This window comes from Protopterus annectens, chromosome 4.part0, assembly GCF_019279795.1.
Source record: "Protopterus annectens isolate FY-2018-M chromosome 4.part0, PAN1.0, whole genome shotgun sequence".
Lineage (NCBI taxonomy): Eukaryota > Metazoa > Chordata > Ceratodontiformes > Protopteridae > Protopterus > Protopterus annectens.
In genome coordinates, this window is record NC_056733.1 from 824,394,602 (window position 1) to 824,422,024 (window position 27,423).

The following is a 27,423-nucleotide window of genomic DNA, read 5'->3' on the forward strand; positions in this document are numbered from 1 at the left end:
AGAAATCTGAGCAACTTTTTATTTCCTTTCATGCCAAGAAATTGGGTTTGGCGGTATCTAAGCAAACCATCTCCTCGTGGCTTTCTAAAGCCATTTATTTTTGCTCTTTTTGTGGCAGGCAGCTTTCTTCTCTGTTTCATGCTCATTCTACTAGGGCAGTGGCTTCTTCGTGCTTTTTTCAAAGGTCTGGATACCAGATCGATCTTGGAAGCTGCTACTGTGTCTTCTGTTCACATTTTACCAAAACATACAAGTTGAATGTCCTTTCAGGGCCAGAGTGAGTTTTGCCAGCACCATCCTTAATGGATTTGTGGAGGGCTGTTCTCTGTCTGTCTTGTATATTGATGAAAAAATGTGGAAAAGTATACAGGAACATTTCCTGTCCAAGAGAAAAAAAAAGGCATCTGTCTTCTAGTCCTTTTTTGCATGGAGTTCTGAAGGAGAATTTTGCCAATTGAATGTTTTGGAGAGAATGTAAAAGGGTCTATTTGAGATGTTCCCCCACAGTTGGATCAAATCTTGGAAGACCGTCTGATACAGCTTCCATTTGTGAGGGTCTGTCCGTATCCTGCTCAGCTTGTCATTGTACAGTCTTGCTCTAATGGAATGTAAGATGCCTTGTAGAGTAAGATTGTTTTGAAAAGCTCTATCCTAAGCTAACATGGCTAGTCTGCACAGAGGGTAAGATTTGGTTTCCCCTGTTTGTCCCACATCATTGTGTTGTCAGTAAACACTTGCAGAAGTCCTGGGAACTGTAGAGGATTTAGAGAGTTGGGAGCATTTGAGAGCTAACATCTGTCTCATGTGGATGTGTTATGGTCTTTTTTGACGTCCTGACTGAAATCACTGTTGCAGTATTCCTGACATGTGGGTCGTCCCTGCTCACATGTAGCTGTGGTACCAAATCTTTACCTTACCTAGGTCATATGTCCAATGAATATCTTTGTGTTTGTGTTTGGGTATAAATATGGACATATAAGCGTGGATACTCGGACTGTCTCTGCCAGCCCAAATGCAGGTTCTGCATCCATTGGACAGTTTGCTGTTTTGGTCATTGGTGGCTTTCCTTTGATCATTTATCCAAACAAGTGCCCCATTGGGGAGCCTTCCTTTTATTTTATGATTATTGTTGAAAGTTTTAGAAGTCTGTTAGGAGAGTTAAGTGCTGTAGGCAATCTCCATACAAGGACTTGCATACCAAATGTCTTTTGTGCCTAAGCCTGGAACATGCACACACATCTTGCTCCAACAGTCATCCATTCCAAATCCCTTAGGTGTAGGCTTTTTACTCTCTCCACCTTTCTTGAGACCCAGTGTCCCTAACTGCTTGACCCAGTCCAGGATGACTGACTGTGGCGGTAAAGGGACATGTGAGGATGTGAAGAAAAAACCTGAGGCCTCCAATGAATCCTCAGTCCGTTATTTACTCTGTACCCATTGAGGTTGTAGAACCCACTGTATGTCAGGCTACTTCTCAGTTGCCCACTACCAACACCCTGTCAGGAGTCCAGTATGGCTTCTGAGGTCTTGCAGACTGCCAATATATCCAAGGAAAGTACAGTTGTTTAAAATCTTACCATAACCGTAAAGTACAGTTGTTTAAAATCTTACCATAATAGTAGAAGTCCTTCTCTTTGCTGTTGCAGTATTCATAACTTAAGGGATCTCTTGCCAAGGATATCCCAACATCTGTCTTTGTACCAAAGACTTTAGTACTTATTATAGCCATCGTATGTCACATGTACTCTCTCCTGTGCAAGGCATAGGGCATAAAGGTGATGCACAAATGCACACATTCAGAACTGAAAAAGCCCCAGGAGGAACAGTATGCCCCTAGGGATAAGGAGCAACCTGTGCATCCAGAAGGAGAAAAAGAACAGCCCCTTGGCCAGGTGGGCAAGAAAGAACAGACTACAGCAGAGGAGGCAGGAGGGAGGGAGAGAATACTGTAACAGTAAAGAGAAGGACATCTACTGTTATGTTAACATTTTTAAAACTTTACATGTCCTTTCATGTCCCTGTTGCAGTATTCATAACCTAAGGGAAAGTACAAAAGCTCAGGCGGAAGCCTGAGAGGATGACAGCATGAAAGAGCCCTCCAGAAACCCATGCAGGATAGCCATGGCAAAGCCAGCTTTGTCCCTGGAAACAATATCCAACTTGTAATGCTTAGCAAAAGTATGAACAGAGGACTAAGTAGCAGTCTCAAGGATGGAATTGGTATCCATCCCCTTGAAAAACGCACCAGAAAAAGCAACAGTGTTAGCAGAATGAGCCTTTACTGATAAAAGATATTTACTACAAAAAAGCAACAAAAAATGGCCTTAGAAATCCAGGAAGAGCTGGAGTGGGTAGAAACAGCCAAGCCCAAAGACCTGGGATGAAAGGAAACAAAAGCTGCTCAGACTTGCAAATAACTTTAGCTTTATCCAAGTAATATCTGAGCTGTTTATGCAAATCCAAGGTGTGAAGAACTTCTCACGGGCAGACTGCGGTGAAGTAAAAGTAAGGAAGGAAGATGAATAGACTGATCAAGGAACAACTCATTGACCACCTTGGCATAAAAGGATTAGTATGAAGATACACTCTGTCTCTGTGCAAAACTAGGAAAGGAAGAATAGCCTGAGAACCTGAAGTTCAGGCAATCTGAGGACCAAAAGAACAGTCTTTTAAGTGCAGTGTTGCAAGGAAGCTGAAGAAGCAGGCTCAAAGGTAGCCTTAGTCAAATTTTCATGTTCAAAACTGACGGAATTGGCTTCCTGTGTGGCCTGATATGAAGGATGCCTTTAAGAGATAGCTTTACTCTGAAATCTAGAGGCCAGAGGAGGAGTCAAGGGCATATAAGCAGAAATTGTTGACAGGTGAGCTTTAATTGAAGAATATGCTAACCCAGCATGGAGCAGAACACACAAACACAGGAACTAGGACTGTCCATAGAGATCCATGCGATGTAATAGAATGCAGAATATATTACTGTTCAGCTAAATTAATAACCACAATAACACAGGGAAGTGAGGGAAAGGAAGGGAAGAAATCGAATACCATCATGGAAGTATCGAACAGAGGAAACTGTAAAGCAATTAAGACAAGAAGTGTCACTGTTTAGAGTATAGAAGAGGGAATAGGTCAACAAAAATACTTAGAAAGATAGACATGATAAAAGCAATGCGCAGTATTACAACAGATCAGGATCTATCATGCACTGTTGCAGATAAACTAAAAATCTCTGCACAGGTGGGAAAATAGGGAAATAGGGTAAAAGGAATTGAAAGACCACCAAAAAAAAGAAGAAATAGATGTATTTTGGAGAATTGAAAGACTACCAAAAAAAGAAAAAATATAAATATTTTGGAGAAGTATTTATGAAGATCTTGTGGAACATAAAGATGCTAAATGGACAAAGTAAAAGAAAGAAAAGTTTATACGGTACAGGATATGAAATGGGATGAAGTAACAGCCAGAGAGATTGAAACAAAGTTTAAGAAAAGCCTCTAATTGGAAATCTCCAGGCCCAGATGCAGTACTTAACTTTTGGTTAAAAGTATTGACATCTTTGCATGACGATTTAGCCAGGAGTTAGAACTATTTATACCCCAAACAGACACCAACCTGGCTAAAAGGAAAAACAGTGCTGCTACTTGAGCGAACCTGCAAGCTACCCTAAAAATTATAAACCAATAACTTGCCTTCTGACAATGTATAAACTATACACTGGAATTGATGCCGATTTAGAGTTTATAGTCATTTAGAAGAAAACTCAATTATGGCAGTAGAACAAAAGGACAATAAAAGAAAGTCATATGGAACAAGGAATCATTTTTTGTTTAAAGTCATAGTGGAGAACTGTAAAAAGGGGAAGAATCTACGTATGGCATAGATTGACTACAAAAAAGCATTTGATAGTATCCCACATTCATGGATAAGTGCTTAAAATGTATGAGATGCATCCTACATTGATAGACTACATTGCAGTGACCATGAAACAGTTGCAGACCACTTTGCAATTAAGGCATGATAAAGGACACATTTTTATCCTAGGGGTAAAAATTCAAAGGGGGGATATTCCAGGGTGATACTATTCTGTCTTGCCCTTAACCCATTAAGCTGTCTTCTTAACAGCTTAGGCCATGGCTATAATTTTGGCTCCTTCTTTGTCAATGATTTTAAAATTGTATAGTTAATCAGATGAGGAGCTGAAACACAATCGCAAGTTGTCAACACTTTTTCAGATGATATAAGAAATGTCATTTGGTCTTGATAAATGTGCAAAAGTAACCTTTTAAATCAGGAAAACTGCAGCACCAAGAAAACATCAGTTTGGGACACAAATGCAATAGAGGCACAGTCCAAACAAGGCGTGATATTCCAATGGCAATGAAATGAAAGTAAGATGCTCCAAAAATTAGAATCAGCTCTTAAAAACAAACTTGAAATTTATTTAAACGAGTAAGCGCTTTCGCCAAAGGCTTCTTCAGACTCTTAAGACAAAGACAAACACCATAAAAAACACTTTTAAAACCATCCAATACTTGTCATTGGTCAAATCAGTTCACATGTTCTATTAACTTAAAGGTACAGAAACTGACGTAAATGTAAACACATCCGTAGATCTGTTGCACTTATAAAATAATATCGGCATACATTAGTACTCATAAACCATACTGTTCAAGCACAAACGTAGAAGGCATCAATATCCATTGTTAAATTATGATATATTGAACTGTAAACAACAACTCTATGCATTCTTACATTAACTAAACACTCAACGCTCTCAGGACATTCTTGTGTCATGTGGATTAGACAGCAACAATAGTGCACACATCGCACTGGCTTGATAGTTTATGGATAACAAAAAATACTTGAATATCAAGTCTTTTATAAATACGAAGTCTTTTATAAATACGAAATTTATAGCTTTAGAACTGCTCTACACTTAAGAAGTTGCTATTTAAAAATCAAACTCACTGTGCAAACAAACAGTCTCTACTTGTATTCACCCAACTGAAAGCAAGATGCGTTAGGACGCTACTGTACGTCCATACGTACTGATGGATTTCTTAAGGATCCGAACAACACTCGGTAATCAGTCGCTGTAAACATACAGCCTTTGGATTACAAGAACTAATTAAAACAATATATACATGCCTACTAGAGAGTATCTCAGATATTTTTCATAAATAATTAAATAAATAAATAAAATAGCTACGCCAACCTGGTTATGGCTAGATGGGAAGATATTTACCTTTTTGAGAATCCGTGTTACAAAGAATACGTTGCAATGTACTGTCGTTTCGTGGATGATCTCTTTTTCATATGGCTGGGTGATGAGCCCTCCTTATTAAACTTTGTTTCATATTTGGACAACACTATGGACTTTTTAAAGTTCACCATGAACTTTTCAGTTAGAAGTTTACCATATTTGGATGTGGAAGTATTTAGGATGACCAATGGTTTGATCAACACAACAATTTACAGGAAAGAATGCCAAAGGAATAACATACTACATAGACAAAGTATGCACCCTGGTCATGTATTCCAAAATGTCCTTAAAGGACAATTTATGAGAGTATCCAGATTGAATCCACAACAAGAAAATTATGATGCAGGAATTGATGACATGAAAGAGAGATTTTTAGAAAGAGGATATAAGGAAAAAGAAATATCAGATACTATTAATATGGTAGAGAATCTAAGGTCAAGCACTGCGAAACCTTATTTTATGGCACAAGAAACAACGACGAATAATCCTAGATCCTCGGTAACTGATGTTAGAGCCAACCTTACCTTTAGTAGGATGGACCTGCAAGTGAAAAGTTCCATGAACAGACACTGGGGAATTTTGAAATCAGATAGGGATGTCAGTGAGATAGTAGGCTCAGCACCGAGTATAGCCTACAAAAATCTTCCCAATTTGAAAAGCATTTTATGTAGACCCAGACATGGACCAACAGGTAGGTTGATAAGTGATAGAAACACCATACCTTGTGGTCATTGCAATCAATGTGTCTACATTAACAAAGATACTACTTTTGAACACCCTATCACAGGACGTCTCTATAATTTTAAAACTAATACGAACTGTGAAACTAAGAATGTAATATACTTAGCGACCTGTTCAGACTGTAATAGTTATTACATAGGGAAAACCAACAGATCTCTTAAAGAAAGGATCAGGGAACATATATATCACAGCAGAGTGGGCACTGAAACTAATGCCTTAGCCAGGCATAAAAAATTGTCAGGCATAAATCACAACTTTAAATTTTGCATTATCCAATGTGTTTTTGAAGGCTTCAGGGGTGGTGACTTAATAAATAGAACCTTAGAACAAGAAACGAGATGGATAATAAGATTGAGGTCTGATAGACCACCTGGCCTTAATGATAAAGTACAACTAAAGCCATTTTTAAAAAGCAGAAAGTTACGGAGATGAAGAGAACTCCCACTGATTACACCTAACTTTAAATAGCATTGGAAAGCCTACTAGTGAATCCCTTAGGTCTGTGATTTAGACTAGTGAGTTTGTAAGCTTAATTAGACAGTTGTCATACAGTAAGTACTTCATATTATTATTTCATGAATAAGCCTAGTCTTATACATAAGGATCCATCTGTTATTTAGAGGTGCTCTTAGGTATGTTTCTCTATTATACCCTATGGGCACCTTTATTACACCTATTGGTGTTGAGTTCTTAAGAAGTATTACCAGTATATCATGGAGATAGCATTTAAATCAGCTGCTAAATGCGTTACTTGATTTCATGATAGATTGTATATGGGAAATATTTTTAGATCTTGATGACTTAAAGATGACAAATAAGACCTTTACGACGTAAAATGATAAGGCACACACTATGTTTGTAGATGTCGCTTAATTCATAGTGCACACTATGTTTAAATAGGTTCATTTTAATAAGAATGTACTAAAGCATTGCGACCATTAAGGATTTAAAACCTAAAGTTTTCGCACAGAAGTTTTACTATTCTGTATCTTACAACATGCGCTTTTTTATTATTAGAGTTAAAAGTCATGGTTTTTTCCACCTTTTATTTATTTATTTAATTATTTATGAAAAATATCTGAGATACTCTCTAGTAGGCATGTATATATTGTTTTAATTAGTTCTTGTAATCCAAAGGCTGTATGTTTACAGCGACTGATTACCGAGTGTTGTTCGGATCCTTAAGAAATCCATCAGTACGTATGGACGTACAGTAGCGTCCTAACGCATCTTGCTTTCAGTTGGGTGAATACAAGTAGAGACTGTTTGTTTGCACAGTGAGTTTGATTTTTAAATAGCAACTTCTTAAGTGTAGAGCAGTTCTAAAGCTATAAATTTCGTATTTATAAAAGACTTCGTATTTATAAAAGACTTGATATTCAAGTATTTTTTGTTATCCATAAACTATCAAGCCAGTGCGATGTGTGCACTATTGTTGCTGTCTAATCCACATGACACAAGAATGTCCTGAGAGCGTTGAGTGTTTAGTTAATGTAAGAATGCATAGAGTTGTTGTTTACAGTTCAATATATCATAATTTAACAATGGATATTGATGCCTTCTACGTTTGTGCTTGAACAGTATGGTTTATGAGTACTAATGTATGCCGATATTATTTTATAAGTGCAACAGATCTACGGATGTGTTTACATTTACGTCAGTTTCTGTACCTTTAAGTTAATAGAACATGTGAACTGATTTGACCAATGACAAGTATTGGATGGTTTTAAAAGTGTTTTTTATGGTGTTTGTCTTTGTCTTAAGAGTCTGAAGAAGCCTTTGGCGAAAGCGCTTACTCGTTTAAATAAATTTCAAGTTTGTTTTTAAGAGCTGATTCTAATTTTTGGAGCATCTTACTTTCATTTCATTGCCATTGGAATATCACGCCTTGTTTGGACTGTGCTTGTTTTTATGTACAGCGTGAGTTCTTATCTCGACTGACAGCAGCTCTGCACTTGGACTTGTGTTACAAATGCAATAGAAATGAACTTGAGCAAGAGGGAGTGTATAAATATTTGGGGACTGATGAAGGGTCAACAGTAAAACATGAGCAAATGCAAATAAAACGTGTAAGGAATACTTTAGACGACTTAAATTAATCCTGAAAACAGCATTGACATCTAGGGACAAAATATACGCTATAAACCAATTTTCTCTTCCAGTCCTCACAGTTTTGGAGTGATTGACTGGCCCCAAAACATGTTGGCTAGATTAGACAGAAAAACAAGAAGGATGCTTCATGCTCACCAAATGATTTATAAAAAGCAGTACGTACCATAATGATATATTCCCCGTTCTGAAGGAGGGATGGGCCTCCTTGAAATTGATTACATGTATAGATCTACAATTGTGAGACTGCATACATATCTGCTGACCTCACAAGACCCAAACCTTGTGAAAGTTTTGAAACATGTGGAGAATAAATCTAAATCTAAGATGACTTCTCTGCTTAATGACTTCTCTGCTTAATCTGGCAGAAGCATATCGGTGTCAAGCAGGAATGGAAATCAAACCAGAAGTAGATAAAAATTGGGCAGCAACTGAATGTGCTAAAAACCAAAAGAAAGAATGTAAGGCGAAGGACCAGATGGGAAGACAAGAAATGTGGAAAATGGGTAAATATAGTTGCAAGTATAGAAAACTTTTGGAAGAACCTCATGTTGATCAGGATCGAATGCAGGAATGGTTAAGGAGAGGCAAATTCAAACCAAGAGATGAAAGGTTAATATTGGCAGCCCAAGATAGCAGGCTAAGTACGTGTTGGTTCATAAAGTCCATTGAACATCTGGGAGAAACAGACAAATGTAGGTTTTGTAAAACAGAATTGGAAACAGTTGCACACCTCGTTGCTGGTTGTGACATACTAATGGCAGAAGGACTGTATACTGAAAGGCACAATAATGTGGCAAGACTGTTGCACTGCGGATTGTGCAAATATTATGGTATTGAAGTGGCTGAAAAACACTGGAAACATGAGCCACAAAGCATCATAGAAAATGGTGAAGTGTACATCACATGGGATTAGCCATTACCAACAGTTCAGAAAAACAGATATAGCGGTGCGGTCCACAAAAAGAAGACCAAAGTGGCATTGATCATTGAAATTGCCACACACACGGACTACAGTGTCTTGCGTAAAGAGATGCAAAGTCATAAAATATCAGGATTTGATGGCAGAAATGAGAACAATGTGGAAGAAAGATACCCAGACAGTTCTAATAGTAGTAGGAGCAACGGTTCTTATAAAAAAGAATCTACAATCATATTTAGATATGTTACTAGTACATACAACTCCATACAAATTGCAGGAGGAGTCATTACTGAACACATTTTGGGTGCTGCAAAGAGTATTTCTGGCTCAAAGATTGAAACTATACTAATTTCATGAACTTTAATCATACTTTGACTTAGGAATGGGGTCCATTCCCATCATGGTATTAGAAACCCAAAAGACTTGGAGAATTTTAAAATAAGAGAGAACCAGAGGAACCCCCACAAATGGGGATCTTGATGGTGAGAGAGGCACCAGCCAGAAAATCTTTTCCATTTGGATGTACACGATTTCCTGGCCTTTTGCAAGACCCGAAGCACGTCCTCAGAAAAAAGGTGCGTAAAATGGATCACCACCCTCTATCACCCACAGCATCAGCTGAAGAGTGGACAGGTGGTAATAGGTAAAGAGACCCCTTGTCTTGTCTTGTCTTGTGTGAGAGTAAACCACGTGATGAGTTAACTTGTGGTGATTTCCCCTGGCCAAGTGAGAAAGAAGGGGAAATTAATACTGTCTGGGCCAGAAAGGACTCGCTATCAAGATTTTGGGAGGGTCCTGCCTGATCTTGTGCAAGACTTATGGTAACAGAGGAAGGGATGGGAAGAAGGCGTACAAAAACATCCCCTTCCAAGGAAAAGACAGGGCATCCACTTTTCAAGCCAGGGGACTTTGGACCCTGGAACAGAATAGAGGAAGTTGTCTGTTCAGAGGGGAGGCAAAAAGATTTTACCTGAGGAATATCCCACCGATGGACAACGTCTAGGAACACATTTCTGTGAAGCATCCATTAATGAGCTTGTTTGCTAGGTCTGTTCAGAGTCTGCCACTCGATTGTGCTCAAAGGAAATGTAAACTGCCTGATGTTGGATAGCTAGATTCCAGACTTGAAGAGCAAGTCTGCAAACAGGACCTTGTACCCCTTATTTGTTGACAGACCACATCACTGTGGTATTGTCTGTAAGAATTTTGAGGAGCACAGGATGAAAGAGGGAATGAAAAACCTGAAGAGCTAGAAGTAGAACCCTCATCTCCTTTATATTGATGTGGTCTGATCTCTGAAGAGGCCAGAGACCCTGAACCTTGACAAAGCCAAAGTGGACAAGGAGGCCTCCCATCCCCTGTCTCAGGCATCTGTAAAGACCTCTTGAAATGGGACTGGAGCCTGGAAAGGAAGCACCGGGCTGGAAGGGAAGCGCTGGGTTTAGAGAAAGTTGATGACTCCATCACTGAAGCTCGAGTTTGAGACCGGGAAGGAATGGTATCAGGAAGTCCAGTGTGTGACCGTGTTGGAGCCACACTGACTTGAGGAACCACTGAACTTTTTTCTTATCTGGAGCCTGGCCAGGAGTATGGGAATGGAGGAAGTCATATCCCCGAGGACCCTGAGAAATTCCCTAGCCATGACTGAAGCCCGTGGAAGAAAAGGCTGGAAAAAAGTTGTAAGAAATGAGGCCTTGGGGAGGCAGATATGCCAGCATGGGGGTAGTCTTGAGCCTGAACCGAGGAAAATATAATCCTGAGAATGCATCGCAGCTGATATTCTGGAAGTTTATGGTGAATCTCAGACTCTGTAACTGGAGTAGTAAACTACAGATCTTGAAGCAGAGCATTGGGAGAAGAAGCTTGAATGAGCAGATTGTCCAGATAGAGAAAGATCTGAATTCCTGTCATTTGTAAAAGGCAATGACAGAAGCAAGGCATTTGGTGAATACCCTTGAGGCAGTAGAGAGGCCAAAGGGCAAAGCGGAGAACTGAAAATGCAAGGAAGAAACAGAGAAATGTAAAACTTTTTTCTGAAAAGGGGATGAATGGGGGATATGAAGGGCAGGCATCTTTGGGATCCACAGAGACCACAAAGGTCTGGGGTAGAAGAAGGGGAAATAGTCTGAAGAGAACATTTGAAAGGAAGGAATCTTGAGAAAGGTGTTGAGCTGGAAAAGATCCAAAATTTGTCTCCAAATGCCCTTCTTTCTGAGAACCAAAAAACATCCTGTAATAAAACCCCTCCCTATCTGGGCAGGAGGCACAGCTTGAATGCTGCCCTGGTACAAAACGGAATGGAACACTTCTGGGAAAAGTAGAAGTTGTTCCTGAGGAGGTTGAAGGATGCTCAAAAAGGGAAAAAGGGATTTCCAAACTATGAAAACATTTCTCGCGGATAATGGATAAAACCCAAGAGTCTGTTGTGATCTTTAACCAATTTGGAAGAGACTTGGAAAGACGGAGGCTTAAGGGAACCTGGGTGAGGGAAAGGGGAAACCTTGTCAAACGAAACCCAGCTTACCCTGAAAGGGAGGCTTCCGGGAGGTAAGGGTTTGAGTAGACTTAGCAGGAGGCACACATCTAGAACCTCTTTTTCCCCTTAGACGGAGAGTGAGACCACTTACAAACAAAAGCAGATTTGGGGGGATAATTCCTTTGAAACTTAGGAATACGAGAAACAAAAATGTTTCAACTCCTGCAAGGCTTTACCCTTACCCTGGAGAGACTTACAAAGTTCAGCAACAGCACCAGAAAGATTTATATTATCCAAAGGAACATCCAAACAGTTTGGCCTTAATATCCTCAGGCAAAGCCTAAAGCAAAGAGTAATACCTTAGAACCAAAGACAGCAGCTCTGGAGGAGGCATCAGCTGCATCTTGGCTGCATTTGATTGCCTCTACCACTCTATTTGCTTGCCACAGTAACAGGGAAAGGGCATAAACCTTCCCTTCAGAGTTAGAAAGGTCTGAAACCACTTTGGAAACCTGAGATAGGAGGGCCAAAATATAGCTGGTCATATGAGTCTGGTAGTTGATGGCTCAAAGGATAAAGTAGCAGCAGTGCAGACTTTTTGCCCAGCCTCTCCATAGCTCCACTGTACTTTTTATCTGAAGAAACCAACTTGGTAGAGGGCAATAACTTGGAGGGCTTGTCATGTACTGCAGAAGGGCATTTATAAAGAAATTTGCATTCATCAGGCACCTTGTAAAATCTATATTTCTTGGGTACAGGGGGCTGAGAATAAGGGTCCATAGAAGCTGCTGTAAAGTTATCCAGGAGGGCAGCCAGAACAGTGGAAACAGTTGATGGCTTAGGGGTCTCCATCTGGAGGAACTCATAATACCCTTTTTAAATGTCAGAGACTTGAGAACAATCCCGCTATCCCACTTGAAGAAGAAGAAAAAAAAAAAACATCATGCAGGCAACAGAGTTCTTCCAAAGAGGAGTCTGAGCTATTAGAATCCTCTTCCTCTGAACTATAGTCCAAGGAGGAAGGAATTTGAAAAGAGTAAGCCAGGGACTCTTGAAGCTAGGAACCATACAACCAAACTGCAAAAAAAATGCTATTATATCCAAAACCAAGAACCAGGAACAACATGGAGGATGATGTAGAACGTTTTAATAAACACCACAATGTAAAACAAAAAATAGGGATCCTTTTTACGTTGTGGTGTTTATTAAAACATTATCCTCAGTATTGTTCTTGGTTTTGAATATAATAGTGACTCTGCCCCAGAATCCAGATCCTCGTCTAAAGAGTCTCATTCTGTGGGTCTCTTAAGAGGAGTGGAAGACCATGGAGGGGCAGGCACAGACTCCTTGAGGGAGGCTTTAAAGCCTTAAATAACCTCAGAGTAAAATCCTATCATATACATTTGGGATCCTTAACTACAGAGGAAATGTGCTTTGTTTTCTGTATCTTTGTCTGTGGGACATCTGCACGAAACACCCTTGGATGGTCAGACTTCTGGTGATATTCAATAATTGTAGTAGGGATCTCCTCCCTAAGATCTGCGGAATCCCCCTCGGTCTCTCTGATATAATCAGCTGAGATTCCCTCTGCAGTGTCAGGAGCAGACGTTTGTAAAGCCTTCAGGGACATACCAGAAGTTGCATCCATGCTATCCTCCAGGGTTGTGGCAGAGGAATTTGAGGCAACCACCTGACGATTCTCTGGGCTTTCACTAGCCTCGAGGGAGATGTGGTTGCTGTCCAGCCTCCCCCAGACATCAGACTGAAGTGATTTGGCCTTTTTCCTGGTAGACTGCTGACCCTTGGGGCGGGAAGATTCCACCATAGCACCTTGAGCCAACAGCTTAAGATGTTGGTTTTCAAGGTAAATAGAGGAGAGATGACTACATGGGGTCTTCAGGACAAAAGCCTGGCAGGTAGAACACTGCGTGTGGTTTTGGGAAACACCCAAACAGAAAAGATAGTGGTCGTGTCTGTCTTTATGGGGAATCTGCCTCCCAACCTGACATTTTCTGTTTTGGATGAAATGAACCCAGCAGCACTAAATAAAGATAAATGCCACATTAGTTTTTCTTCTCATCTGAAATGCAGCTTTGTAATCAGCACAACAGAAGGGGATTCAGATAGACATTGATGGGTTTCAGGGTGGCGGCAAAGAAGTTCTGAGTATGTGCGCTAATATGGGCGCTAATATGGGGTCTCTGGTGACCTTTATTTTACTCCGGGGTCATCTCTTCTGACAAAGGGGGATACCTGTACACCTGATTCCCCTATTAAAGTAGCTTCCTTTGGGGACACTATACAGAACATGATGAAACACTTTGAATGGCAGTCCATGCAGATCTCTGTTTGGAAGAGGTATTGCTCCCTGTTAGAGATGGGTCTTCCTTTCTTACATCCCCCCTTACCTTGAGGTTTTCCAGAATGCCTTTCAGTCCACCTGTTCTGCACCTCATTCTCAGCCACCAGCTCCTAGAGGACCAGACTGGTTTATGAGGTCCCTGATGACCTTAAATATCTGTTTAAAAACCCAGTGGGCAGACCCTTCTGCAGTATCTCTTTTTTTCAGATAAGCCCTCTGAGCTTCTTCCCATTGCTAATGCCCTACCTACTGACAAAGACTACAGGGCTGTGGATAGATGGGGAACGAACGTTTACAGCTCTGCTACCCTTGCCTTTATGTAGGGCAATTAATTACCAGACTCAAATTACAAAGTATTTTATATCCTGTCTTTTAACACCTTAAGCAGTTTTATTGGACCCTCCTACAACGGAGCTTAAGCATCAAATTCAGAACTTCGTTTCACAGGCCACTCCAGATTGCCAGACACATCATTAAGTGCAGTTGTGATGCTATGGATACTTCTTCTAGGGCAGCGGTCAGTGCATCTGTTACCCACATATATGCATGGCTTCACAGTCATCTATACCTCAGGATTTCAAATCTAAAATTATAGACCTGCCAGAAATCTAAAATTATAGACCCGCCATTGGACAAAGACTTAATGTTTGGCTCTTAGGTGAGCAGTCTGTTCAAAATGCTCCAAGACCAGAGTAAGACCATGTAAGACTGCAGACAAGTCCTATTTTCCTCCATTCCTAGATACCATAGGAACTACCCATCTAACTCTACCTTCTTCATTAGAAGAGATCCTAGGACAGTTCAGAAACCAAGAACAATCCCTAGAAAAAAACACTCTGAAAAGCCAAAAAGGAAACCTCCAGCTCGGAGGCTGCACTTTGGAGGCAGAAACCTGTGACTACCTCTGCAGCTCCCTTTCCCTGTAATCAGCCCCATTATCCACCTCTGTGAAAGACTTTCCCTCTCCTTGGCCAGGTGAGAACCTATTACCACAGACAGTTAGGTCCTATCCATCAGGGATGGCTATGGCATGGCTTGGGAAAACCATTCCCCCTCAGAGAGGCATGCCACTACCTCATGAAAACCAAATCTCCCTTCTGGCCCCCATTATTCAAGACCTCTTGAATCCAGGTACCATTGAGCAAGTCCCAAAAGAATTAATGGGAAAAGGGTTTTTAATCCAGGTTTTTTGAACACTTCTCTGAAGGTTCCAAGTTTCAAAATGCTGTCTCAAGACTCTTACCTTTCATCTTCCCACAGGCTTTTTTAGTATTGTTAGATCTGAAGAATGCCTACTTACACATTCTCATTCATTCTTTTTGCAGATGATTCCTCAGGTTTCTCTCTGGCTCCTCACATTTTCAGTTTACTGTTTTGCTTTTTGGCGTTTCCACAACCCGAAGAGTGTTTTGTCTTGCTCAAGAAATTCAGGTTTTTCCCTACCTGGACTAACCTTTCTGTTCCAGGCTGTCTTCCCAGAAATTCTTCAGCATCTTTAATTCACCCTCATCTTCTGGCAGGTCTGAGTTTTACTGTAAACTGCAAAAAAGCACATATGGTTCCTGCACAGGACCTGGTGTTTCTGGGATACAGACTCGACACACAGAGAATTCATGCCTTCCTTCCCCAGGAGAAGGTTCTCTGTCTGTCCAGTTACTTACAAAGCCTCTCCTCTGTAATCCATTTGTTCTACTAGGGAAATGCTAAGGACTAAAGGATTCATGGCAGCCACCATACCTATGTACCCATTGTCCAGACTTGAGGAAAATAAAGTGATACCCTGATTTCCCCTCTTCAGTTGTCTTGAGAAGGAATTCAACTATAGCACAGCACAGTGCATTAACCCATCATGATCCACAGATTTTTAAAAATTCACCCCTGCCAAGTCTCGAATCCAGGACCCTGTCAATTACAACATAGTGCATTAGCCCACTAAGCCAGTTGGGTCTTTACTTTGGTGGTAGGGGCATTGTTATCCTCAAGCTAGGATTACCTTTAACCTGGAGGTCCTCCAGGGTATAGCTTAAGCAGCCTGCTAGCACATTATCCTGGGAAGGAAGATGCAGGTTATGCAGCACTGTCAGACCAATGTCTAGAGGATTCTGCTGCATCCAGTAGATCCTGCTATTGCAGCAACTGCGTGAATATCACATATCAGCACTTGCTCTCGAGCAATGGGGCCATCATGCACACTATCCTTGAGTGGCATAGTTTGATGTTCTTGATGTACAAATCACACTCTCCCTAGATGTTCAGCACTGTTGGTACAAAAGTGGATATTGATTTATAAGTACTAATTACATCTGATAAACAGTAATGCAACTACCAAAAAACAGAGATGGGGAAAAACCTTTGTAGTGTCAAAACTGGTACAATCGGTGTAGGAAGAACTTTTCTAATAGGCCTATGCATATGTCATTGCACTTTTTGGTGTATAATCCTGTTAGTAAAACCTAGCACTGTTGCCATTTAATACTCAGCACTGTACAAATGACGACAGGAAACTTTCTGAGGCAACAAATTTGTGTTGAATAGAAAAGTTTGAAGAACAGTGTCAACTGACCATGCAGCACACAACCTAGGCAACAATGAGAGACTTGTTTCATGTACTTTACAAAAAAAAGTTCAGTAGGAAGATGATAGCACTCACCCTGAAGTCTTTTTCCACACTCAGATTTCTTAATTTGGTATGCCTGAAAAACAGTAAAAAGACACCACCACACAGAAAAGCGGTAAAAACAGTCTCCTTGAAAGTACTAGTATTTTGGTAACAGTATACTTAGATAGTACACTCTCTCCTCATTGCAGCGAAAATCCCAGTAAATGCTGCCAGTTTATTTTCAAAGATGAGTTGTTCTGCCAACATAACTGTCTGTACACCAGTCCTGCACCATCCGTGCTCAACCTGGAATTAATTTGGAAGTAGTAGAACTAATAAAAGTAACAGAAGTAGCATATGAGCAGTGGTGCCCAAGTTGAGATCTACACATTTCAGTGGAATTATTTGGCATCATAACCATAAGTGCTGCCAGTTACACCAATACACTGCATTCATGTCGCTAGAAAAAGTTTTTGTGGGGAGAAAAGTGTTGCACAGTGTTAGTTGACCATGCACCACACACACAATATAGCCTACAAGTATTACTTGTGAGAGTTTTGCTAATTCAGTGTCACTAAGTGAATGTTGTGGCTGTAGTTTGGACTAGATGCTGCCGTTTTGCTTGAGCAGCTGTATACTGTACCCTGTCATGCTGCAAGGGTTCTCATACTACTGCCACTGGGTGGCCACCGTCACTATGATGGTGGAATGACTAATAGCTAGAGTTGCACTGCCATCCTGAGGCATATGGGCACCAGACAGAAGTATGATCATGCTGTCCAGAATGCAACACGTGGTAAGCATCCTACCTGATCTGGCAGTGCCCTGATGAAGGGCACCCCCAGACTTGTTCAAGCAATGGAAGTGGGCTTTCAGCAGGCCAGACACTAAATTTGCTCAATAGCAGTCCATGTCTGGCACAGGGCAGTGTTGAAGTGCTTCTCAGTAGCTTCCCTAGGGTTATGGACTGGTGTCATTAGCTGCAGTTCAAACGGGTAGCCTGCATCACCTGCAAAACAAAAGTGGAGAGGAGACCTGAAAAGGTGGTGGGATTACTACTTAATACATTTTCTAATCTATTCCTACAGAAATTACCATGTTTAGAAAATGTTTGCATTTACCATCAAGATACCCTTGGGAATCCTATTGTAAAGAAATAGTCACATGAGCTTGTGTGCCAGATATGAGAATCATGGGAACTGTCAGAGAGCTGAGCTGACACATTTAGTGATTCAGCCCCCCCCCCCCCCCCCATGTGTTACACACTACCTGGCAGTTACTGGAATGGTAGCCCTTCTTGTTCTGGTATCCCCCCCCCCCCAGTGATTCAGGTGGGGGCCCTGATAGCAACATGGAAGCAGTGTATTACAGCAAATCCCTCAGAAAAGCATACCATCATGTAGAAGGTGTACATGGTGCTGGATTGACCCTGAGGTGACACGGGGAAGCAAATGTACTGATCCATATGTGCTAAGAGTATGTTGAGGAACTAAAGATCTTTCCTCGAAGCAGAAGCCTGAGAAATACCCAACCTGTCCCCAGTTTGTCCCTGGAAAGTCCCTGTGGCAAGTATAGTGAGGGCTGTACATACCCTGGTATTTACAGGGATAGGAGGACTACATATCCTCCCCAGTCCTAATCAGTGGACCGTATAAACTCCCTATATCCCTGTCCATGCTAAATCTATGAAAAAGTTCTTGATCAGCAAAGTTAAAATGAGTAAATCTATGTCTTTTTGGCTGGTGGGCGCAACTGGATGCCTGCAGCTTTAGCACAGCTGTGTCAGGCAGTTCACAACAGGAGACAGCCAGGCTCAAAGCTACACTAAGCATCTCTGCGGATTACGAAGCGGAAATAAGAGGTATGACTTTGCCTTTTATAGGCCTTAAGCTTACAGCACTGATGCTCATTAAAAAGAGACTATGAATAGCATAAGGCAGGGAAGGTGCCTAATTTACACAAGATAGTCGCAGAATGTGCACACATTCTTTATTTACATGTCATCGGTGCCTCATTTATACAAGTTCTTCCATAGCTGATTCAAAACGCTGCACTTGTCTATGAATTACACCAGAGCTTTGCTTGGGTGCAGCCAATGTGGCTTCCAGCAACGCCGGAGCACAACTACTATGAATGCCTTCCAGAGTTTTACTTGTTCCCTTAAGCTGCACAACTTTGTAAGTAAAATTAATGCATGTGGGGTTGCAAGGGCGTTTCTTTCCTTCCCTTATTTCTCTTTTCTTCTTAAGTTAAAAGACTATTGACAATTTTGGCAAAATCCCATTTTGGTCAGTTATTTTTCAGAATTGTCACATCTGCAAAACACTGCTCTGTTGTATTGTATAGCAGTCATGTCTCTTATTTTACCTGATAGCAGCTTCACACAGCATAGTACAGTCTGTTGTTTGCAGCATGGTGACTTGAACAGATTAGCTAAGTGATATCACATTTCAGGAGAAGAAAGTGTTACCTATGTTGAGGTTTGTAGGTTTCTAAACTGCAGTTTTGATAGTCCAAGAAAACCAGCTTGCAGACTAATTTAGTTTTGCTGTTTTAAAACATTTGATATTTTTCTTTTGGTTTTATTTATCTGTGCTGTAGTGGAGTTTCACAAAGCAATACTAGGTATCTGCCACTGGACTAATGGCAGCTGACCAGGAGCAATTGAAACGCGTAAACGAGGATTTAGAGGAACTGGGAGAGAATTGTCATGAAGCAAAACGATTGAAAGTTTCCAAAGAGGAGAAAACTGAAGAACAAATCAAGAAATACCCCAAAAGAAAAGTTGTCCTCTTGATTTCATATTCTGGAAAGGGTTACCATGGAATGCAAGTAGGTAGCAAATTATATTTGTGAAGAGCTACATTATGAACAAGGACTGTTTTGCTGACTTCTAGTAGCCTTCTTTGTAAGCTTTCGAAATAGGTTCTTGTTTTATTATTAACATCACACACAGCATAGTGACATGAGTATACATTCAGTTATAAAAGAGAACAAACCATTGCAACACTTTTTTTCATTTTTACGCATTGTACCAATATGATTTTTTATATTTAATAGTCATTCAGTTTAACATTACATAAATTGCTCGAGTCTTGCCTTCTTTGAAGTATTGCTCCTGAACATTTTTATGTATGTAGTGTCCCTACAGATTTAATTTAATTTCTGTGTAATTTACTCCTTCCTTATCTAAAGATCCTGGAAAGAGGTACTGTTGTAGGCAGATTTTTTTCCTCGGGAGTGGCAGGTAGCTTGCATCAGTTAAGTAACCTTTGCCATATTGAAACACAGCGGGTGGCCATATTTGCAAAGTTGTGACCCAGCTTGGAGATAACACTACTGTTATTGCTGCACTTTGCCTCTGCAAGGCTTTGCAGTTTGTTTCCCCCAGATGTGCTACGTAGGGCTGAAAAGCTTTCCCCACACCGGCAACTTCATATAGACCGAAAAGGTGACATTTAGAATGCAGTGTTTTATACTAAATGAAAATAAATTAGAATGCAGTGTTTTCTTTTTTTTTTTTTGGGGGGGGGAGGGGTGTTGCTCCTTGCAAACATTAAAACTTTTGCAGACTGTCTGGTTCTATAGACTCTGAGCGATGCCAATCTGTCAAACAATGTTTATGTGCCATATCTCTCAAATGTCCAGAATTTTGCTGAATGCCAAGATTTTTATATCCTATTTTTAGTCCGCACAATTTATAGTTTTCTGGCAAATCATTAAGGATTGAAGTTACTACATAATTACAAAAACTTAGTTTCAGATGTCATATCCCTCAGAAAATCAGAAAATGCATGCTAGTGCAAGTGCAGTATTTAAAAACCTGTCCCTGATATTTGTGCTTCTGTACCCCCCCCCCCCCCCAACACACACACACACACACACACACAAAATTATCTTTGGCTTTGCCCAAAATTCTTGTAATAAGAGGCTGACCGTTATGGTGTGTGTCTGCGCACACATACATACTGGCTAACTGGGGTATCGTTTGCTTACCTGCTGCATGCCTTAGGGATATGGGAGGAAGCCAGATCAGTTGGTAAAATCACACATGAACATGGAGAGGACATGCAGGCTTTGCACCTGCAGACACCCTACCCAAAGAACCAGAGCATAGAACCAAGCTCTGTGAGACATACTGGTATGTGATCTACAACAGTATGCAATCTGTCCTAAACCTGTGAAACATCTGTGAAGATGTGGCACTTGTCACCTTTGAGGAAGGTGTACTTGTGTGATAAGATTAACATTTACCTGATTTTAATTACTCTAGGTGTTTTTTATCACCTTATGATTCACAAGAGCTAACAAGCATTCCAGTGGGGAATTTTTTCACTGATTTTGCTTTCTGTCATTTATTTGCTGCAAGACTGTGTTGTTGTTGTAGTTAATCCTATACATCTCCCATATCTGTGCCACTGTAATTCAGTCAGCCCTAGTAAACCTCTGCGTGTTTCGTAGGAAGAATAGGGTGAAAATTGCTGTTGCCACTTCATATTTGCATTAATAATTGCAAGTGCTAATGGGAGATGATAGCCTAAAAGTTTTTCTATGATGGACAGCCACAGTTATCAGTGATATTTGATTGGGAAGTGGACTGTTTCTTGGGGCACTTTACTGTCTCTGCCATCTTGTAATGGCAGTTGCACTGAGATGTATAAAATGTGGACTCACATATATGTAGATAAGTAAAGAAATATTGCTCTGGTTTTAACAAAGCATCGTGCATTGACACTAAACCATTGAATCTTGACTCGGCTAAAGTCTGGAATGGGCTTAACATGGGTCCTTTTGGGACGTGAGGGGAAGTCTACCACTGTCTTGCCCAGAGTTGTTTAGCTGTTTGCTAGGTTAAGACTTGATAGACCACCAGTCGCAGAGAACTAAGTGGATTTGAGACATCCTGTGGCCTGTTCCTGGAGAGTTCCATTGGCTGTGAACTAAAGCTTAGCACAGTACTTTTATGTGCCTTGCAGACTTTTCTTTTGTTACGTTCCTGAGAACAGCCTTTCTTAAATTCTTGATTATTTATTTGTCTAATATTGTTTAGTTGGTTGTTCACTGGTAAGAGCCAATTTTGAGAATAAACTCAACAAGAAATATTCACTGTTGACACATGTTTTGAAATTTTAGTTCATAGGTAAGTTCTAGGGTAGCTGCCCTTAAGGGTCATTTTAAACCTAGCCACTTTCCCTTTTGGTGCTCAAATTAGCCTATCCCATTTGGTATTACACTGGTCTTATCCATCCCATGGTTGATAATTGTATATTATCTCTAATGAGAGTAATTGGGATCCTACCATAGATAATTGTGCATTTAGTGCACGATAAAATACAAACAAAAAAAAAACTGTGTGTAGTTGACTGGGGGGTCACAAGTTAGTAGTACAAACACTTCTTTCAGTTTGACCACTTTTTACTGAAAAAGCCACACCAATTACTTGGCATGATATAACTGCAATTTTGTTTTGATAGCGTACCAGACTAATGGCAATTATTTGATGTCTTGGCATTGTGTAAGCATTATGATTTATAGGACATAAATATGGAAGATGTATATGTCTTATGTAATCCATAACTTATTTGTGACGTTTAGTTAGAGTTTGGCTAGTAAAACATATTTATTGTGAAGTGTAATTTGAGGCTGGTGTTGAAGGACTGATAAGCAGAATTATGTATTAGCCACAGTGAAATAAAAATGTGAATTGTAGTTCAGTGTACAAAGAAATGGAAAAGTTTTCTCAGCTAGGTGCAGTATGAAAGGTAATAGAAAGTAGTATGCATAGTTAGTCTAATATAACTATGAAGTATTTAAAGTATGTTTAGTGGGGATTTTTGAATAAGGAATTAGTAAAGTCTGGAATATCTGAAGTGTTTTGAGTGAAAGTAGTTGAAAAACCTAAGAAATGAAAGTGATAAGGGACTGCTACAGTTAAGATGAGAAATGATTGGTGTATACACCTTTTAGAGAGTCTGGCATTGCTTTTTAGGATGGTCATACTGGCAGTAGATAATAAGTTTTATTCCAAAACCTTGTTGGGATTCCTGGTCCGTTTTTAAAACTGCAGACCCTCAATTCCCATGTAGCTTAAGCTGGTCTCATATCTGTGTATATAAAACCTTGGTAGTTATTCATGGAAGTCCTATAAGTCAGCACTATTTGACTTTTCCTTCATTTCTCAGAGATTTGAGTGCTTCACATCCCACTCAATCTTTGGAATTTAGTGGTTAATGGATGTAAGCCACTAAGCAACTAGTTTTCTTCAGAGAGCTTCATTCAGACTTCAGGTAGATGGAAAACTCTGACTTGTGGTAGTTTGTAGTCTGGCACTGTTTTTTTACCATATTGGGCCCTTCCATATGCTTTTATGGTAGCAGAGTCTTAGAGGAGAAACGAGAAAGCTAACAAACTTGGCATAGAGGAGTCGTCAAAGGAGATTGCAAGTATTTCTCTGGGGGTATTTAATCTCATGTGGCCTGTATACTCAAGGGCACATACCTTCCTTTCAAAAGTATCACTAACCTTTTATTCTCTGAAAAGCTAACTTCTTAGTAGCAGTTGTCTATGCCTATGGTGTGGCAGTGGTGGTAAAACCCTTGAAATGTCAAGATGTCTTAATTGTTTTAAAAGCTATGTGCATCTCCAGTAATTTCCAGTTTAGGAAAACGACAACAAAAGCAGTTAAATGGATTATAATAGGTAGTGTGATCCAGAGACAGAAAACCTTAAAGGCCTAATCTTTGGATTTATAGGACTGAGAAACCTCTTCTAAATCTAAGGCCACCAGAAAATTCAGATGAGGAATGAGAGATAAGTTGTGAACTGATATTTTTGGGGACCTTCACATACTGGTTTTGAAAGAAGAGATCCAGACTTGGTCTCCATGAAACTTCTTTCTTTGGCACCATAAACATTCTTGAATAAACCCTTCCCCTTGCTGAGGAGGAAGGATCAATTATATAACGGTCTGAGTCAGAAGGTGCTAAATGACAGTAGGGAAAATGGGAATTTGATCTGATGGATGAGAGGGAATCTCTTGCAAAGGAGGGAGAGTCTCACTGCCATCTGTAACCTCGATGCATTACTTTCAGAACATATCTCTCTCAAGCTGTTCGTTGCCAAAAAGAGAAATGGAGGTTCATCCTTTGTGGAAGGTTTAGGTTAGCCAGGGGTGGGAAAGAGGAAGGGAGGGGATTCCTGAAGAGTCTTCAGATAGTCATTCAGACTTGTTGGACTGTCCTGTTCTACAGGGGGGGGGGGGGTCCTTTCTTCTTTTTGACAGTCTTAACATTGCTTTTTAGAATTTTGCTTACCAGCAGCTTGCTGTGTTTGCTTATTTTGCCACCTGGAAAGGGATATAGACTTTGCATTAAACCTATTGACAAACTCAGAATAGGAAGGCTGAAAAATCTGAGAAATTCCATCGGGTGGCCTCTCTCATCACACTTTTTAATGGCCTCTGCAGCACATGTTCCAAAAACTCTGTAAGGAAGAATAAAAAAACTTCACCTTTTAGCATCTTCAGGATGGTATTAAGTATGCAACCATGCAAACCTCGTCATAATGTTTGCAGTGGCATCAGCAGAGTGATAACATTTTCAAACAGTGGGTCGCCCCTTGAAAATGCGTTATACATAGATGTTTTTTCCTCATAAGAGGAAACTGATGCTGTTAAATTCCTCATGCTCCCAAAAGGGGCAAACATAAACCTTTATCATATGAGCTTGACAGTTGAGAATTTTAGAAATAAGTCTAGCAGAAGAATACACTTTTTCCCTGTATCAAAAGCCTTCCCATTCTTGTCAGAAGGGAGATAGATTGATATTAACCAGATATTTAGTAGCAGTTGGGTTCACCAGAATAACTGCTGGGTAAGATCTGAACTTGGTATAAAACAGTACAAGATAGATTGCATTTGTTTGTGTCTTTCGGCTTTTCCCGGTTAGGGGTCGCCACAGCGGATCTCCGGTCCGCTAATGATTGTTAGTTGATTTTTATGTGCCGAGTTACCAGCCCTGACGCACACCCTTCAATGAAGGTATGCCCATTCACGCATGTCTCCACGCAGAAGACGCTCTTGCTGAGAATCGAACCGGACAGCGTCTTACTGTGAGTCGACAATGCTACCGCAGCACCACCACAGATTGCATCAAGTGATAGATTGCATAAAGTTCGTTAATCTGTTTTATGAGGGACTGGCTATTGGGCAAGTTACAGGCTGTAAGAAATACATCCACCAGTGGCTGAAAGAACAGGAGGAATTGGTGTAGGTTCAGGAAAATCCACTTGCAACAAGCCTTACTACTACTTCTTTAGATGACAAAGTCTACAATGGCTCTGGTAAGTGGAGGTAATTATGTACCTACTGAAATAACAGATGTTCTTCATCTCACATTGCTGCAGTCATAACTTATGGGTAATCCGCTGTCCTCGGTCGGCCCGAATACCAAAGTATTAGGCTGACATCGGTCATGGGCGCTCAGATCTGACGTCAGAGCGTCAGGGTATTAAAGCGCATGACCGACGTCATATCCTCAGTCTTTTTTGCCGCATGGTCCGAAGCAGAAGCAGCGTTTGCAAGTGCCGTTCGGCGTTCTGAAATTTTCGTATTCTGAGTTTCAGACCGAAACCAAGTTGGGCTAAGTACCCCGTTGGGGAATATTTTTGTTTTTTCTTGCCTCAGTTAATTCCGGATGTCAGAAAAAGTGAATAATTGTATTTCTTGTGGGAAACAGATACCGCATAGGGATTACCACTCTCTTTGTATTCCTTGTTTGGGGCCTGAGCACGACGTAGTCAGGTGTCGCTTTTGTGCTAGGTTTAATAAGCGCACCATTAAACGTAGGCTAGATTGCGCTAGGCTTGTCTTCGGTAAGCGGTGTAATTATAATATGCCGTCGGATCCTCCGCCCGCTACCGCGAAGAAGCGCAAAGAAAAGTCGTTAAAGTCCAAGCAGGATGAGTCGTCCATTCCGGACGCCGGTTCTTTAGAAACTACGGTGGAATCTGTGGATCCGGCCGAGGTTTCAGTTGAATCTCCGGGGGAGACATTAATTTTGCAAGATGTGGCCTCTCAGGAGTCAGGTCAGGCTGAGGGGGCCTCTCAGGTTGCTGTTCTCCCTTCCTTGTCTAAGGTGGTTAGGCCTTCTCCTTCTGTCTCTAAGGTTCCTTCCAAAGGCAGGCCTGGTTTGCCTTCCACGGGTGTCAGTCCTAGTTCTGCAGGTTCTGTGCCTAAAAAACACATGGCAGAAGATTTAATTTCTTTAATCAGAGGTTCTATGCCCCCTCCTGATAAGAGGCCTAGGGTGGAGCCAGAGGTGGAAAGTTTGGAGCAGGCTTCAGATTACTCAGAGTCTTCGGCTGAAGACATTCAGGATTTTCCTCCTTATTCTGATTCAGACGCAGAGGATTCCACTCCTTCTGCTTCTCCTCCAGAGGATTTTTCTTTTTCAGAAAACCTGCATTCTATGAGGGAGCATTTTAAATGGGAACGTCAGGATTTCTCAGATTCCCGAAAGAGGCTTAGGGAATTTTTGTTTTTACCACAGCATAGACCCTTGGCTATACCTCCTGTTTTGGATGTTGTTCAAGACGTTTTCTCTGAGGCTTCCCTTAATCCAGACTCTTTGCCTCCTGCGCCAGTTAAGCCAGACAGGTATTACAGAGTGCCTGAGGCTCATAAATATCTGTATAAGAGTCCAAGGGCTGACCCAGAAACTATTAGCCAGGGACCTAAGGGTGTCAGGGCTTCTGTTGTAAAGAATCCGGTTCCTATGGATAAAGATGCTAGAGCTTTGGATAGATGGGGTAAGAAAGTGTATACCTCTTCCACTTTAGCAATGAGGGCTTTGAATTGCCAGTTTCATATGTTGAAGTACCAGAATTTTCTCCTTACTCAGCTAAAATCTAAAGTGGATGCTTTGGCAGAGGGCATAGAGTGTAAGGAATTACAGGATTTGGTACATGCCTCTGAACAGGTGGGTAAGCATTCTTTGCAGTGTGGTTTCGATGCTTTACAGGCTTCTTCCAGGGTGGCTGCCACTGGTTCAGTTATTCGCAGGCACGCCTGGCTTAAGGATCAGAATTTGTCAGAGCATCTTAAAACTAGAATTTTGGATGCTCCTTTGCAGTCTGAAGTTTTGTTTGGTTCTCCTGTGGAGTCTGTCTTGAAGAAAATGGAAGACAAGGCTAAGTCTATGCAGACTGTTAAAGATTTTTTGCAGGTGCAGCCCCCTAAGTTTAGCAGGAATTGGCCTACTAAGGGATGGGCTTATCCTCCTTCTGATTTACAGTCTAGGGGTAGATCTAGACGTGGTAGGGGCAGAGCTCAGAGTTCTTTCAGGCCTAGAACATGGAGCTCACCTGCACAATCTACAGGTGAGGTCAGGGGCCAGTCCTTTCGTAAACAGGCCCAATGACCTGCATCTTCAGCTGCCAGATTCTTCCTGTCTGGCAGCTCCTTTGGGAGGAAAGTTGGCACTCTTCAAGCAAAATGGCTATTAGTCACCCAGGACAAATGGGTGTTGGACATTATAGACCGAGGCTACAAGTTTTATTTCCATACATTGCCTCCTTTCAAAGGCATGCCAGACGTTCCTCCTCAGCAAAGGGTAGAGGCTCACAAACAGATTTCTTTACTTCTTCAAATGGGGGCTATACAGCAGGTCCCTCTGTCAGAAGTGGGCCTAGGATTTTATTCTCGCCTGTTTCTAGTACCAAAGAAAGGAAACACTTGGAGGCCGATTTTGGATTTATCTATCCTCAACACATACCTGGACATTCCAAAATTCAAAATGTTGACGTTGCAACAACTTCTACCTCTGTTGGGCAAAGATCACTGGATGGTAACTCTGGATCTCAGAGGCTTATCTTCATGTTCCTATCAGGCCCAGTTGCAGGAGATACCTGCGTTTTCGGGCTGGGACTTTACATTATCAGTTCTCTGCATTGCCCT

General features: G+C 41.0%; 1 protein-coding gene across 3 annotated transcripts in view; it reads left to right on the plus strand.

The window, feature by feature from the left end:
- Positions 1-27,423, plus strand: part of PUS1 (pseudouridine synthase 1) — a 396,339-nt gene that overhangs the window by 68,148 nt on the left and 300,768 nt on the right. For all 3 annotated transcript variants that reach the window (XM_044068769.1, XM_044068767.1, XM_044068768.1), the window contains one exon: positions 19,071-19,301. In XM_044068769.1, coding sequence (XP_043924704.1) covers positions 19,113-19,301 — 189 coding nt within the window. In that variant the 5' untranslated portion in view covers positions 19,071-19,112. The remainder of the gene's footprint in view (positions 1-19,070; positions 19,302-27,423) is intronic.